Source organism: Acipenser ruthenus, chromosome 27, assembly GCF_902713425.1.
Source record: "Acipenser ruthenus chromosome 27, fAciRut3.2 maternal haplotype, whole genome shotgun sequence".
NCBI classification, from domain to species: domain Eukaryota; kingdom Metazoa; phylum Chordata; class Actinopteri; order Acipenseriformes; family Acipenseridae; genus Acipenser; species Acipenser ruthenus.
The window spans coordinates 5,139,281-5,156,316 of record NC_081215.1 but is presented as its reverse complement, the minus strand read 5'-3'; the positions used below and the strand labels follow the sequence as shown (position 1 = coordinate 5,156,316).

The 17,036-nt window shown below is 43.6% G+C and overlaps 1 protein-coding gene across 3 annotated transcripts; it reads left to right on the top strand.

Moving 5' to 3' along the window:
• Positions 1-232: 232 nt before the first annotated feature.
• LOC117432259 (F-box only protein 42-like) lies at positions 233-15,880 on the top strand. Of its 3 annotated transcripts, none has more exons than XM_059001950.1 (10): positions 233-532; positions 6,321-6,596; positions 7,635-7,751; positions 8,217-8,351; positions 11,392-11,545; positions 11,993-12,103; positions 12,323-12,419; positions 12,866-12,922; positions 13,314-13,430; positions 13,900-15,880. In XM_059001950.1, exons 2-10 carry the CDS (start codon positions 6,341-6,343, stop codon positions 14,914-14,916), a joined length of 2,061 nt encoding a protein of 686 aa, XP_058857933.1. In that variant the 5' UTR covers positions 233-532; positions 6,321-6,340; the 3' UTR covers positions 14,917-15,880. The 3 variants fall into 3 exon arrangements, with proteins under 3 accessions (XP_058857933.1, XP_058857932.1, XP_058857934.1); XM_059001949.1 differs by having other exon boundaries at positions 233-592; XM_059001951.1 differs by lacking the exon at positions 233-532 and adding an exon at positions 634-656.
• Positions 15,881-17,036: the final 1,156 nt, after the last annotated feature.

Genomic DNA, 17,036 nt, shown 5'->3' with positions numbered 1-17,036 from the left:
AATATATACTGCTAGTGACTGTTTGAAGGGGCCCAAGGTAAAATAGATTAGCAGAAACATTTAACAATAACATTGGTTATGCTACTGTCCATTGGGTCGTATGTGTTCAGAAACTATGGACAGTATGAGGAACACAATCAGATATATCTATCTACATACAACCCAGTGCTTTTGATGTCTTATTGTTGAAATATAAAACACCGGGGCAATAGGCGCGCGTTTTAAGTGTTGTCTCTCCGCTGGGCGGCGGGCGCGTTCCCGGTAGCGGACGAGCTCGCTCACCGCTGCTGTACCGTGCGCGTCCCCTGGCCGTGCGGAATGGTGATGCTGAGAAGGAAGATGGCGGCGGACTGGAGCTTGGGAATCCGCTGCAGGCATTGAAAGAGACCGGGATAGATGAAAAGGGATCCAGGCACAGGTCAACCCTGAAGAAGTCGGAACTGAAAAGCAGGAATATAGCTGCTCACAGAGCTGGGACCGAGATAAAAAATAAAATAAAAACCCGCCGCTGAGTCAGAACCGAGAATAAAACGTGAGTGAATCGCTGTTGCAGCCCCGGGCCGGCTCAGAGAACAAGAGGCGGGGAAAGGAGGTGAGTCTCGCAGTGTCTGTGTCTCCGAGAGGCGATGAAAGCTGGAGGGCAGACAGGATAAAGGGTGATTATTCCTGGCTTGTACTTGGTGCAAAAGCTGGGGAAAAAGAGATGACTGAGCCGTAGTGCCAGAAGGATGCGGCGTTGTACCTATCTGCCTATGAACTAGTCCTACTATTGACTGTACTAGTGTGGTCCGCTAAATTAATTAGCTATTCATATTAAACACAGGGGCCTTTCTATACATACCGAGCTATTCTATCATCCACACCAGTACATCGAAACGTATTTAGACTCGTGATGGTAATACAGGGACGAATAAATAGGAAAAGACGATCCAAGACAACAGCCCCGGTTAGTACCACCAAGATGTGAGGAGGGCCAGCAGATTGCATTGTTTGGACGGCATTGCTGAGTCCATTGTTGGGAGATCCGTTTTCTGCACCGAGCTATACTGATGGTGTGGCTCAACACACCCAAGCACACAGACCCGGTATTCTGTGATCGTCTTATAATCAGCATCTCGTAATATGTGTACAATTCAAATATTAGTACCGATTCGATGTTTAGCAGGAGCGACAGTGCGGAATGTTTTGTTGTGTACTTTTAGAGAATGAAGTTGAAGACTGTAGTATGTAAGGTAGCACGCAAATCTAACCATGGAGAACTGGGCTCTGTTTTGTGAACTGCGTGCGTCGGTCTAGAATAGGCTGTTATATATCATATGTACAATCTTCTCTTTTCTGATCAGAGCTTTTTTTACGTATAAAATGTGTACATTATACGTCAGTCACACAGACGTATACTTTCTAGATTTTATCATGCCATACCAAGTGGACCAAAATTCTGGTGGATGACATTATGCATGTTTGCTCTAAATAATAATAATAATAATAATAATAATAATAATAATAATATACGTTAATGTTGTCAATTGACCCTTTCCTCTGTATAGTGTGAGTCAGCCCTTGACTCTCCCTGCTTCTCAGCTAATGCGAAGGCATTCTTACAACAGACTGTAAGGATTAAGTTATAGTTACTTTCATTTGCAGAGCAGTCAGTACTAGACATAGTTAGGCTTGTGACTTGCACGTTGTTTAAGTTGGGGGGGGGGGGGGAAGCTGCTTCAAGAGCACAGCTGCCAAAATGTGTTTGGTTCAGAGGGTGGAGAAGTGACAGCTGCATGTAGGTGGCATTGCCTGGTGTCTGATCAAGCTGTGGTTTGGGTTATTTCCTGGACAGCTCTCCGTGGAAGTGGATATGGACAGTGCAGGTTTGTGAAGCCTATCGCAGGGTCCTGAGGCCAGTGCCAGCGGCCTCTATCCTCTGGCCTATAGCAGCACTAACCCTGCACAGGCATTTCCACTGATTTAGACAAACTCCTATTTTTAGGAAATGAAAGCTTGAGAGGATGGCCTGCCTCTCTCACAGCCTCTTCTGGGACAGATGCTTAGTCAGGCAGAGAAAGCAGCTTCGCCATCAGTGTGTTGGATTATACAGCACACTGTATCAGTTTTCATGCAAAATGTGCAGCATTGCAGTTTGTCGAATATTGAGTACAGATTTGGCAGGACACTGGTTAAACCAGATTTAAAAGCTGACCAGGTCCTATACAGCAGACAATTACAACACTGCCTTTTGCAAGTGTAAAATGTATCCGTATTTTTTATGAAAATGTGAGTGGAGGGGGAATAAAACAAGAAAAAATTGGTAGTCATTTTTTTTTTTTGTTAAAGAAAACATGTACAAAAGCTTTGAAACTTTGGCCCTGTTTGAGTTAAGCAGTCTAGCAAATATATATATATGCGCTGTAGATACTGAAGTTACTGAAATTGCTGAGAAAGTTCAAGTAACTCAGTAATACACCCATGCCTTTATTGAGCAGAGACATTGAAAAGAAATGCATTTCACCATTTAAACCTGTATTAACAAAGTACAATTCCTTTGTGTTGTCTTGTCAGAACTACTGTATAAAAGTGGGTGGATTGTAGCCTGGTTAAATGAATAAATAACAGTAGGGTTTGATTCAGGATTTAAGCAGAAAAAGTGTGCATGGATGGAAATAAGCAAAGGGCCCGTTGAGCCACTCCATATTTTGTAGGAAACCAGCTCATGTCGTATCAAAAATTAAACAAGATTTCAATGGATAGTCTAGTGCAGTTACAAAACACATATTACCCAGGTCTGAGTATTAGCACTTTGTGTCAGGGCTGAGCTTTTGTTGCAGTCAGAGCCTCTTTAAGTGCACCTCAATGGCTTCTTCCTAGTTTTGTAGCATTACCTCTTAACAAAAGCATTGCAAACGGGCCCAGTGCCTGCTTTGCATGTTCAGAAGACTGGAGACGGGGTGGAAGGTGGCAGAATGGAAGTGCATCAATGCATTCAGATGGTGAAGTTCTTTTGTTCACACCTTGGATCAGCACAAAACCTGAGAAGCACCAGCAGTTACTGTGTTACAAGAACAATGGAAGTGTTTTAAAGTGAACACTCACCTCTGCAGACTGTCGACCAACAATAAAACATGAGGTGTTGCCAGAGCCTGGAAGAGGTGTTTTTATAGTCGACACACACTAGCAAGGGACTAGACAGTGAACCAGAGCAAGGACATTTTATTTAAGTGACTAGGAATCTGTGCCAAAAATAATCAACATTTTCTGTCATGGGTGCAAATATACGTACTGTGTGTAAATGTAAGTTCCAGTACAAGGGCTTAGTCATTCAAATTGGGGACCAGATGACCTTCACAGCTCTGCTGTTGCTGTATTGCCTTGTACTGCTGTCATCTTAAAATCTCCTGCTTTTAAATTCGATACAACCACGTTTTGGAAAAGTTAAATATGCCAAGCCTGGTCTAAATCTTGTTTTCATTTGTGCAAAAAATAAAAGTAGTACCTGGTAATTATTATTATTATTATTATTATTATTATTATTATTATTATTATTATTATTATTATTATTATTATTAATCAGAGGAAACTGAAAGTATTTATATGAACTTTAAGTTGTATAAGTTTGTGTGTTAAACGGTTCTTCCCTTTAGAAGTAATGTACAGTAAACATTACTCTGGTGGCGCCTAAGAGCTGGTCAGAGAGATAACCGGTGGTGCCTTTTAGATTTCCCCGACAGCTTGGGACAGTCATTATTTATTACAGCCTTGTTGACGCGCGCAATGAATGCGCCGCATAAAACAAAATGCTACCCCTGTGTGAATTTTCTTTCTCTGTGAAGTGACCCGTATTAACACCTTTAAGGTGTCTGCCTTGGCACTTCAAACACCATTCACCTCCGCCCATTTCACCTGGTTTCGAACAGCCAGTCAGGACAGGTATTCTGCGATGCTTGGCCTGCGTTCGTGTACAGGATAAAAAGGGCAGCATTTTAACGCAAGACGGGTTTTGATACAGTATACTGTACGCGAACAGAGCAAGAATGGCTCTGAAAAGAAAGCGAACTAGCAGCAACGGGGACGAATATTCAAGAAGAGGACGTTCTGAACAAGAAGAAGAAGAAGAATGGGATTTTTTAAAAGACGACACGGCAGGATTACCTGCTTTAAAAAAGTATGCTCGTCTGTTGATGGGAGATGCGGTGCACGAATGGTTTGTTAATCAGCTGCTTCTTGAACCTGAACCAGAACCAGAGCCAGGCAAGTTTTAATAATAATAATAATAATAATAATAATAATAATAATAATAATAATAATACAAGATACGTATTTATTGCAACGTTAATGCGATTGTTTATTTTTATAATTGATCGCAATGAAACATGGTTTGCTTATCTGTGCTGTGCGAGGTTTCGTCTTTGTGTGTAAAGTAAATCCAAACTAGTTTACAGCTACGTGCTCCGGGGTTAAAAACACAGACGAGAATTCTTTACCATGTACAGAGTTTAAGTATTTGTAAACTAAAAGATCCCAAACCTTTTAAAAATAGCGTTCAGCCGCGACCTTAGGAAATATATTGTATTTTAGTTTTTTTTTTGTTTGTTTTGTTTTGTTTTAAATATATTACACATGTATTCAGATCTGCCCTTACTCAGGCAATAACCGTTCTACAACTTTGTCATGTTACATGAAGAGGGGAAAATGTGACCTCTAGACTAACAGTTTTGGCAAACAGCTGTTTTTATGTGGGAATACAGCATTATGTCTTAGTCAGATTGGTATTGGGTTACAAACCAAAAAGGGTTAGCATTATGTTCCTGAAACTGGTATGGTATTCAGTGTAATGAATGCCGTTCAGTCTGAGTTGTACTTTGATTCAGTTACAGTTTTATCAGGCCATATTTACTTTTCCTCTGAATGACAGCAGAAAATCAATGATGACCTGCTCACCTATTTTATTTTATTAATTGAATGTGTGTGCTTTTAAGATGCAGTTGTAATAAAAGATTAGGACCATTTATATACTGAGCATCAAAAGAAACTTATCTCTTATATCTGGATAAAATTCACTAGATGTGATCGAAAAATGACAAACTCTGTTCTAGAGCCGGTGCAGTGACTTTTTATTGTGCTGATTAACAACTGACATCACGAAGATGCTGCAAAATGATCTGTCGACCTTGGGCAGGTGTTGACTCTTGGTCTCCCAGTTCGTGGCTTGTCATTGACAGTGTGTGTCTGGTTATACCGTCTCTCCAGGTTTGAAATCGCTGGCTGTGAGCACCCAAGACTGCGAGCCACAGTACGCTGCCCTAGTCCAGCCTCCAACATGCCGACTGCACGAAGGCGCTGCTCTCTTGACATGTTTTTTTTTTTCTGTGAATTTTCTTTATTGCTTTTTTTCAAGCTTGCAATTCAACAGCTGAAATCACTCCATATCCAGTGTCCAATCAACTGTCTCACTAATTAGGTGATTAAGTGCATATGCTTCAGTCATAGTCACTCAAGCGTGCCATGGGCAAGGATGAATGATTGAGTGATTAAAAAGAAACCAAAAACATTTTGTCAATGTCCATCATTTATATACCTTATTTTTTTCGAAAATAAATGTTATAATTGTGATAACTTTCTTTTGATGCGCAGTATAGATTATGAAATGCATTTAGAAACTACAGCTGATCTAGTAACCTCAAAGAAAAGATAAACTGTTTGAAGCCCTCTAGGCAAGACATGTCAATCAGGCGTTTTCTTTTGATACAAAGGTGGGGAAATAACTTACCCACAGGTGTCTGATGCATGACTATAAAATGATTTCTCCACCTTGAGGCACTTGACTTGAAGCACGCTACACAAGAGAATTGCACTGTAGGTTCTGACCCAAGCATATGAAGAACAGCACCTGAATGGTAATCATTTGAAAGGAATTTGAGTATTGTACAGTACACTCAGCTTATCCCCTTTTGCCTGAACCCCACGTGCTGCCAGGATAGTTTTGTTCAACCTATCTGTTAATATGATACATTATACAGGTTGTTCTCTGGAAGATGGAAGTCTCTTATTGAGCAGTATAGAATGCTGTTTTTCCTGTAAACCGGATGGTGTTGGCAGGGCAGAGTTTTGCATCAACCTAAACATTTGCCTACCTATAGTGTTACCATTACCAGATGCAGCTAATTATAGCATTTTGGTGTTCACTCTTGTGGCAAAACCCTAAAATAAGATGCCTAATGTATTGCAGGTTAAACAATGGGCTGGCTGTTGCCATGGATAGGTGGGTTTGTTAAGCACTGTGGGTGTCACAGGATGATGCGCTGATGTATTTAACCCCCTCTTCCTCACAGTGGCTGTGACGTGGCGTGATATGGCCAGCTCGTCTGACAGCGAGGATGACAGCTTCATTGCCATGGACACAGAAGAGGCTGTAGAAGGCTCAATGGAGCAGGACGAGGAGCCACAGCAGCAGCAGCAGCGTCCCCTTGAGGTTGAGCAGCGTCACCACCGCACCATGGGCGAGCTACCCGAAGAGGTTCTCGAGTACATCCTGTCCTTCCTGTCTCCCTACCAGGAGCACAAGACCGCAGCGCTCGTCTGCAAGCAGTGGTACCGGCTCATCAAGGGTGAGCTAGCCTTGCTGTCTTATAGATTTAACAGATGCAAGAAGTATCGCAAATAATGTCTAAGCCTCCTGCCAAAAAGGTATCCTAAAACATAAAATCCTCAGACAAAGTCATGACGTCTTCTGCCCCCAGGTTCTGAAATAAATAATCCATTTCACTGTTCATCTGCTGTGTTTTTAAAGAAATTTGGTAGGGTACAGGGTCAGTTTTACTTTATGTAACACAGCGCTTATAATATTCCCCATCACCGGTCATTGTATTCCTTTAATGACATTCTTGCCTTTTGTTAAGTTGTTGCCCGTACAGTGAAGGCTGACAGAGTGGTAAGAAAGCAGTGCAGTCTAGTGTATTTTTAACCCTCTGCATTTTATATACTGCAATGAAAGAGAACTTGCATCGCAGTGGAAAAGTGGGCTGCTCGTGTGTGCTTGTTTTTTTACTTTTTTTTTTAAGGAAATCTCAATAATGCTGAAGCAAATGGTGTCTGAAACCTATTGCATTCTGTTGTGTTCGTTGAACGCTGAATTAGGTTTATAGATTTTTCTTCTTGCTTTGGAGCTGATATCCCAAGAGGTTCCTCTCTGCAAGCCGGGGGTGTGGAGTTTCTTTAATAACCCTTTCAAGGAACACAGCCTTTTTTTACCTTTAATTACCATTTTGCCTTTGTAGTAAAAAAAAACATCTTTACCAATCTTATTGGTCAATCAGAATCAGAATTCTAGTTTTCACATATGCAGAACAATATAATCACTACACATCTGAGCATACTTTTTTTTTATAACTAAACGAGTTGTTAAGCTGAACAAATGAAACCTTCATCCCGTGTCTAAAATATTGTTTTGTTATTCCATGTGAACCCAGAGTTAAATGGCTCCCTTGGCTTGGTGCTGCCCACCTCAGCTCTAGATGTGGACACTGTTCACTTGTGTTGCATGTTTACATGATATTTAGCCATTAGCTGTTTGTGTGTCTGTACCCTGAGGTGCTGCATGGCATTGTATGGCTTTGTTAACCCAGGTTTGTCCTTTCTCTCCGCAGGCGTAGCCCACCAGTGTTACCACGGGTTCATCAAGGCGGTTCAGGAGGGCAATATCCAATGGGAGAGCCGTACCTACCCCTACCCAGGGACCCCCATCACCCAGCGCTTCTCTCACAGTAAGACGACTCTCACTGGCTCGTTATTACACCACATGGTGCGTAACACAGGGATGGGAATAAGACTCCTGTTGCATAACAGATTCCCCCATTCCAGGTTTTGTAACGAGCTTGATTAGCCAGTTTACAGGCATCAAGCTCAGGTGTGTTCTGTTAAACTCAGTAAAACCAGGAATGGATCAAGCTGGTATGCAATGTTTTTTTTTTTTTAATTCCATTTCTGTAATTAGGTTGGGGAGCTCTTTAGAGGTGAAAAGTAGAGTTTCCTTAACGTTTAAACACATTGGGAATGTTTGTAACCAATAAGAAGCCATCCATCCTTTTTTTTTTTTCTTTTTAATTACTCTTGTGTATGTTTGTATAAGACTAAGATTCAAATGGGATGGGTTATCAGTGGCTGTACCCAACCTTTGACAGGACTGTCCTGGACATGGTAAAAGCGTCCTGTTGTCCTGTCTCTTCCAGGTGCTTGCTATTACGATTCCCATCAGTCCATGTACGTGTTTGGGGGGTGCACTCAAAGCAGCTGCAACGCAGCCTTCAATGACCTCTGGAGACTAGACTTGAACAGCAAGGAGTGGATCCGCCCTCTGGCATCAGGTAGGTTGGAGTGGGCAGGGGGCAAGGTTTTGCTTAAACTAGCCTTTCATATTGCAATGCGTTTCTCAGTAACATGAAGGTTCTCCAGAAGTGTTTGTTGCATAAATATTGAATATACACCAAAATTACCTTCACACTTCTGTACAAAAAGCAAGGCGAGCATTTTTTTGTATTTTGTGTGTGCATATTTTGAATATTTATCATGTGGCTAAAGTGCTAGATATAGGCTGGCAAATGTGATAAAAATTGTGAAATGGGCAAGTTTTCAGCACTGTTTTCAGTCAGTGTTGCAGGAGGGTAGTTGATGTGTGAGAGTCAATGAAAGTGCTGGAGCTGCTTTGGTGGGGGCCTGGGAGGGACAACCTCTACACAGCTGGGACACTGCATTGTTTCTTTGTGCACAGAGAGACAGAGGGTTAGACAGGCAGCCCCCCGCCACCCCACCCAAACTCGAGGCTTGTATATTTTGACTCTGAAATATCGTTGTTGATGCGCAGACAGGCAGAGACAGGTGCTGTCATTGAAAAGCCAGCCACTGCCTGTCAGCGCATTGAGACAAGCTCTTCAGGCTGTGTGAAAGAGCTTGAAGAGACAGTCCGGCAGACGCACTGACTGGGAGAGAGAGGGAGAGGATGAGACAGGCATGTAGGGATGCTGGGGTGAGACTGCTGGTTCCACGGAAAAACGAGACGGATCAGAAAATACGATTATTTACTATAAGAAACCAAGTCAAATAGATACATGTTAGAAACCAATGGTCTTACTTCAATGTGTGCACCTGCCTAATTGACAACTGTATGACCTTGGCCTTAATGCTCCAGCCCCCATTTCAAGTAAATCAGCTGCAGAAGCCTCCAGAGAGAAACAGAGATGTTTGCCCTACGTTGATCTACCTTTGGGGAATCAATCTAAAAAGGATGGCAGACACCTGGAGGTCAGGCACATGTTTCAAGTGTTGGAACGTTGCTTTTCAGTTCCCGGATATTCTGGAGCACTTGTATAATATTTGCCTATTTTCTGGCAGCATACTGTAAAATGTGTGCATGCAAGAATTGTATTGTTGTCCTGCTTAGTTTGTAGGTATTGGTCTCAGTCAGGAGAGAGCTCTCTCATAAGCTGTTGACTTAAACTATGATGAGTGATGTGAATGGACTGTTTGATCTGCCTGTCTATAGCAGGAATCTGGCCTTCAGTTGCTTGTCCTAATTTGCTGTGACCCGTTTCATGTTTTATTATATCTTTTTTTTTTTTAAAAGACAGCTCCTGATTAATAATGCAGAAAATATGATCAGTGCTGAAGGGAAGAAGGAAGGGGATTCTAGCCGAGGAGCACAGAACAAGCTCATCTTGTCATCCTCTTGTTTCTCTGTGTATGACGATGATCTTGAATATGCTCTCATGGCAATGAAAAGTTCTTTTGAAGTGAATGAGAGCTCTCTCTCTCTGTGTGAGGGGGTGGGGGAGAGACAGGGAGCTTGAGAGTGGCCGGCCCCAGTTTTGTCCAGTCTGGCCTCAGTATGCGACACGCAGCTCATTGTGTGACCATCACTGAGTGACAGCATGGCCAGGCTGCTGATTGACAGTTCCCATTGTCCCGGGCCCAAGCTTCCCAATGGCCATTCAGAGCAGCCCCTTCAGGTACTCCGCCAGCCAATGGGGCGGGCTGCCTAGGTTATTACCTAGGCAACCGGTACTGTGGGAAAGTAGCAGGTACAAAACAAAGCAAGCAAATTACCAGGGCTCTTTTTTTAAACTGAATTATGGTGAATTGATAATGTAAATGAATGACTGGTTAAGGGGGTAGTGTGGACTGGTAGTGGTTTAAAATTACTAGGTCATGTACCAGGAAGACCACTCCTTGTCATATTTCTCACTGTCACAGGGGAGTTTTGAACGAGCACTTAACCGCATGTAAGGCTTTTGTCCTGAAAACAGTATCTGTTTAAACAAATAACTAAGTACAATAAGGTATTTCAAGTATTTCAAAAGTTTATCCGAATATTTGTTTAAATTTATAAAAAAAATGTCAATAAGAGTTCTGTGCACTGCAACCATACTTAAATGTAAAATGAAAAAAAAAAAATGTGTGCTACATTTAAAATGAGGAAGTCCTTGCACTTTGCCATCCTTCTGTTCATTCCAGCCCTGTAGTCTTGGATTCCCTGGGGTGGTCAGGGAGCTCCCCACTTCCTCTGCTTTGGGAAAGAGGCTTTGGAGCAAGGCAGCCCCCGCTATGCAGTGACCCCTGTGGGCATTGTTCACATTCCCTTATCAGCCAGGCTGGGCTGGGTTCCCAGGCTGAGGCATGCAGAGACATCCTTGTTCCCACTGCCAGGGAGAACGGACTGGAGGGAATGGGCAAGAGCCTTGGAGAAATCCCCCGGGGCAGGGCTCGAAACATCCCAGGCTTTTATTTCAGCCAGGAATTGAAATGATTACTTTAACCCATAGGTATGGTAGGACTGAAATGTTGAAGTTTGGCATTCAGTGCAAAGCCTACCCGTTAGGGGTACTGAAGGATTAGGGAGGTGCTGCCCAGGAGCTGGGGTCTGGGAGAGCAGCTCAAGGAAGTTGTTCTAAAGGGGGACTAGCTGATCTTGTCCCGCAGTGTCCTTTGTTGTGGTCATTGATGTACTCAACCCAAAGCTTTGGGGCAGGAGTCGGCAGTTATTTCAGGCCTCGCAGAAAAAAAGAAAACATAATTAACTGTACCTCCCAGGATATTCCAAACATTCCCATGGTGGCAGTGTGGTCTGGTTACCAGATCTGAAAACTGGAAGTCTGGGTATTAAATACTTAAATACTCACTCTCTCTCTGTCTGTGCCCACCCACTTAGCTTTCTACCCCGTCTCTCTCTCTCTCTGTCTCACATACTTTCTGGTTTATTCTGAATTAATCCATTTTGGGCTATATAAAGTTTGAATAAGCCAATTTCCGAATAGCCCATCAGTACAGTATGTAGTGTTCCAGTCCCTCACTAACTCCACATCCCTCTGTTTTCTCAGGCCTCTCTAACTCTGTCCCTTCTCTCTCTTGCAGGCTCATACCCATCTCCAAAGGCTGGTGCTACGCTGGTTGTGTACAGGGACTTGCTGGTGCTGTTTGGCGGCTGGACTCGGCCCAGTCCCTACCCTCTGCACCAGCCCGAACGCTTCTTTGATGAAATTCACACGTACTCCCCATCTAAGAACTGGTGAGTGCGGAGCTCCTTAGACCTTCCAGTGTACTGTAGCCAGTGTCCAACACTCTTTATATCGCAGCTCTTTCACAGCAGCGTGTTTCATATTTCAGTTCTTACTAAGTGAACGTGTTGAAAGTATCTCACCGTCCAGAAATCTGCAGTGAACACATCTTAGGAAACCGCATTCTCAAGCATTTTGCCATCCGAGCGCAGTTCTTGTGAGCAAATTAAATCGTAATGTTCCCAGTGCGGCGCCACTAAGTGCTGGTGAATTATCTTTCTAGTAGAAAAGCTCTGCTTATTAAATAGAATGCATTTTTGCATGCGAGTGCAGCAAGAGATAGATACATTGGCCCTAATAAGTCTAGTACATATTTTAACTCCTTCTTTATTTGGTCTAAACTGTAAATTAATTTCAGCCAGTTTTGTATCCAGTCCTGACGCTCTCTCCCTCTTAAGGTGGAACTGCATTGTCACCACGCAGGGACCCCCTCCAATGGCTGGCCACTCCTCTTCCGTCATCGGGGACAAAATGATCGTTTTTGGGGGGTCACTGGGCTCACGGCAGATGTAAGTTATTTCTAAACCGGGGTGTCATTGTTATTGGTGGGGGCCCTATTTTGAAGCGCAAGTTTTAAAAGATTAGTAAAAAATATAAATAAGTAACTAGCAAGAAACAAACTTAAAAGCGGCTCCCTGCAGCCACTTTGTTTGTTGCTGGTTTTCTTTAGTGTTGCAATGTTGCCTGGGAGTTGACTGTCTGTTCTCATGACATGTGTCCCCCCCCAGGAGCAACGAGGTTTGGGTTCTAGATCTAGAGCAGTGGGCCTGGTCCAAACCCAACATCGCCGGCCCGACACCGCACCCACGGGGCGGACAGTCCCAGGTAAGGGCTCTCCTTCCTCATACCTTCTGTACTTTCCCACTTCTCAAAGGAGATTTTTGTAATGAAAACAGGATACTAAAAAAAGGGAAAGTAAGATGCAAGCCTGTGAAATTCCAAACTTGTTCAGTTTATTCTGACGTATATGTCTGATTGTATATAAATAACTCCACAAATATAGCTCTTACTCTGCGTGCTCTGAGTGAAGCTTCAAAGAATAAAGTGCTGTTGTAACAGCAGGAACACAGGATTTGAATTATGAACATTTTTTCAATTGAAGAAAATCATATGCTACAGGGTTGTGAAATGTCACTAAGCTATTCCAAGCCCAGTGCCTCAAAAGGTGTCTGCATATCAATCCTGTGTTAGATTTCTGTTGTAGGAGGCCTCTAGACCTTAAAAGGCTTTGCAAGTCATTCCCTACATTGTGTGGTTTCCTGCGCTTGCAGATTGTTATTGATGACGAGACCCTGCTCATCCTGGGAGGCTGCGGAGGCCCTAATGCAGTGAGTATCCCAGGGGGACTCCCTGCTGTTTCACTGGGCAGAGCTGTCATTTAACATACTTTGATACAGCACTTCAACAGATCAGCTCCAGTGCTGTAAAAATAGTTTAGAAATAACATTTTAAAGCAGAAGCATAAAAATATAATACCAACATTGAATACATAATAATTTGTACTTTTTTTAACCAAGATCAATGCAGTCTTCTATACGTGCAGCCAGCATTAACTTCATGATATTTCTCAGCCAATCACAGTGGCAGATACTTACAGTGAACACTTCCAATGTGATGCATTTAGCGACTGTATTAAAACTGAGCTTTTCTGTTCAGTAAGTTGCTAATCGGAGTGTGTGAATCCAGCTGTAAGTGTATACTAATCCCCTTCTCTCTCAGCTCCTGAAGGATGCCTGGCTGCTCCACATGCACACAAACCCGTGGACCTGGCAGCAGCTCAAGGTGGAGAACGAGGAGCATGGCGCCCCTGAGCTGTGGTGCCACCCTGCTTGCAGGGTAAGGAATTCCAGCTGGTAGAGCTCAGGGAGTCTGTGCAGTCAGTGTTAGGGAAAGCTGGTTAACCAGATGCACAGTCCGGTCACTTCAACTAAAACTGCGGCTTTCTTAACATTGGAAAGATGTGTCTGAAGCATCCTGGAATAGTTTCAGGCCCTAACATTTTGACGTGACACGCCAATTACAGATGATGATCACAATGTTCACTTTGGCAAACATTCAAATAATTGAGGAGTTGTAACCGGTGGTTTGGTTCACTTTGGCATCCAATTTAAAATAGTTAAAGCCGGTCTTTTGTACAGCACTCTTTACCTGTTGCCGTTGTGTGTATAAACCATCCTTAACTATTAAACACTCGGCTTAATTTAGAAATACTAAAAGAAACAAAATAAATTCAGTGGCAAGCGTTTTGAATAGAAGTCTGTATCCAGATGTTTGTATAAACCTTGTCTTCCTGTCTCCCTCACAGGTGGGTCAGTGTGTGGTGGTATTCAGCCAGGCTCCCAGTGGCCGGGCTCCTCTCAGCCCCAGCATGAACTCTCGTCCGTCCCCAATCAGTGCCACGCCTCCTTCTCTGATGCCCGAGCCACGGGAGTACCGCTCGCACTCACCAGTGAAGGGCGGCGAGGAGGCTCCCTGTGTGAACGGGCGCTGGGGCACACTGCGGTCCAGGGCTCAGAGACACGGCGGGGCCAGGGAGGGCAGCCTGTCCCCATCCCGGGGGGGTGCAGCAGGAGGCTCGGACAGCCCTCCCATCCAGAACGGGGGCTCATCAGCAGGCGAGAGCCCGGGACAGGCAGGTTCGCCAGGCACACCCTCCGGAGCCGAGGGCTACGACTTCCGGACCAGACCTACTCCTGAAACCCGAGACCTGAGGCCAGCAGACTACAGCTGGGACCCCAAAGCGGGCAACCCTGACTCCCCTGAGGCCAAAACCACCACCGCCACGGGACGGGACCCCACCCCAGAGCAGATCAACGGCACCCACACGCCTCCAAGCCTGGCCACAACACCCCCGGGGGCTGTATCGCCTGGAGCTCTGAGGCGAGGGTTAGAGGCCGTCAAAGCGCTTTCCTCTCAGGCTCCTCCTCCTCCCGTCGTTCCCCCTGCGGCTTCAACCTCCAGCCCCCCCTCTGCAGCCCCCAGCCCCGCACAGGCTGATGGACACTCCATCCCACCAATCGCCCGCAGGCTGGGCCACCACCCGCCCCAGTCACTCAACGTGGGCAAGCCGCTCTACCAGAGCATGAACTGCAAGCCCATGCAGATGTACGTGCTGGATGTGTCAAGGGTGAAGGAGCGGGGCCAGGTCAGCTGGAAAGTGTTTGGGGGGGGCTCTGTGGTGGGACCCCCCGAGACCAGCCTGCACACCGTTGTGCAGGGCAGAGGCGAGCTCATCATCTTCGGAGGTCTTATGGACAAGAAGCAGAACGTCAAGTACTACCCCAAAACCAACGCCTTGTATTTCGTCCGCGCCAAGAGATAATGCCGGAGTGGAGAACCACAGAAACAACAAACTCCTCTGCAGAGGATTCTCTGGTTAAATCCTGCCCTCCCCCTTTTGGTTGATTCCTCCCTCTGTTTTCAGAGGGAGGTGCAGACTCTAGGACCGCAGGGGGGGGCATAGCTTGTAAGCAGGGGAGCAAGCGGGAAGAGGGGCAAACTTTTTTTTTTTTATATAAACGAACACTTTCACAGTGGATTGTTTACAAAGAGGGTCTGTTGTTTCATCTGAATTGGCCGAGGGTGGAAAGGGCAGTGTGTTTGGAAAATAAAAGGTAAAACGGGGGGGAAAAAAGCTTTTTTGGTTGCGCTTCACAGCCCCTTGCAGTGTAATTGGCATTCTGCGCCATATAGTTTTCACTTTCCTGGTATAGCTGCCTTGTATCTCAGCTGGTAATATGACCAATAATGAAAAGCAACCCCTCCCTGACATCCCACCCCACCCAAAACACTCCTCCGATCAAGCTGCACGAAGCTGTTTAGTATAAGTTAGGGTGGTGTGCTGGCTCTGAACTGAAGGCTTGAGTTTCAAGAGGATCCTGTGATTCAGTTTGAGTGCCGGGTGCTGGGCTGCAGTGTGGATATGGGTTCCAGTTGTTAAGTGTTTAACGTAGTGTATTTGAGGAGTAGAGTCCTAGGGATGCAGTGTGGAAGGAGTGAGACTGGAGTAGCTTGGTGATTAAGGTGTTGGGTCGCTGTACTTCACAGATGTGCTTGGGAGACAAGAGTGTTGAGGCATTTCAAAGTTACCCACAGTCCTTTTTAAAGGTTTGTTTTTTATAATTTTAAACAAAGTTCTGTTGCCATTGAGGGCCTTGCCCAAAACCGTAAGAAACAGCAATCTGATGTTTGTGATCCTATTGAATACATAGGCAGTGAGCATGTACATCTCAACTATGTGATCTTATCACAATAATACAATAAAAAACAACTTTGCCCTTTTCAAAGTTTCTTATTGCTTTGATTGCTTGTTAACCTTTTACCGTCTGAACCAAGATAGAAGGAACACATCCTGTCCATTTCCAGATATTTTCTTTATTTTAATTTGAACAACCATTATGTTTGTAGACACTATTTTGAAAAACACTTATGTCCCAATAAGGGAAATTATATATATATATATATATATATATATATATATATATATATATATATATATATATATATATATATATACATACATACAGTGTGTGTATGTGTGTGTGTGTGTATATATATATATATATATATATATATATATATATATATATATATATATATATATATATATATATATATATATATATATATATATATTGCTTTTACAACAGGATGTGTATACAAAATAAATACTGTTTGAAAATTGTTTTTGTGAAAGTCTCCTTAATGAAAATGATCAATTATTATTCATGGGTATTCTTGTGCCTGTATACTAACAACTCCCTGTACATCATTTTTATTCTGTATTTTGTAATTGAAAAATATTAGTTTGGTAAAAAACATAACAAAAAAAATTCAATGATACTGTAGTACAAAAACACAATTTTAACAGAATGTGCCCTTCATTATTTGGTATATCAATTCTGGCTAGGCGCTAAAAGGTTAATTTAAAAAGACACAGTTCTACTGACCGAAGTGAAGACGAATTGCACTGCCGTAGGTCGATCAGATATGTATACCTGCAGTTTTACAGTGTTAATAACAAGCTGCATGGATTGGTTAGGATTTCACTCCTTTTTCGTTGTTCTTTCCCATGAGGGTCTGTGCCTCTACACGATCTGGGATATATATATATATATTTTTTTCTTCAGTATTTGCACTAGTCTTGATTTAATGCGTGCCAAACTGTGTAACCAAGAACTCCAGTGTGTCCAGATGTGACCCTCTGTCTACAATTACACACTGTCTCCGCTAGCGACACCAAACTAGACCACATCCAAGCCTAAAACAGCACACAAAGTGCAGCCTGCCCTGCCTTCTGGACTTCACTTTACACCACAGTCCCTTGGCTCTAACTGCTAGATCTCCCTACGCCTCGGTTATCACTGCTATTCCACACTGGTTTCATGTCCCACCATTGTTCTGCTTGTTAATGAACCTTTAGTAGCTGTTTTGTTTGGTTTT

Coding starts and splice junctions, on each gene's coding strand:
- LOC117432259 (XM_059001950.1), top strand. CDS start 6,341: ATGGCCAGCTCGTCTGACAGCGAGGATGACAGCTTCATTGCCATGGAC. Junction 12,104..12,322: donor TCACTGGGCTCACGGCAGAT/GTAAGTTATTTC, acceptor GTCCCCCCCCAG/GAGCAACGAGGTTTGGGTTC. Junction 13,431..13,899: donor GGTGCCACCCTGCTTGCAGG/GTAAGGAATTCC, acceptor TCTCCCTCACAG/GTGGGTCAGTGTGTGGTGGT.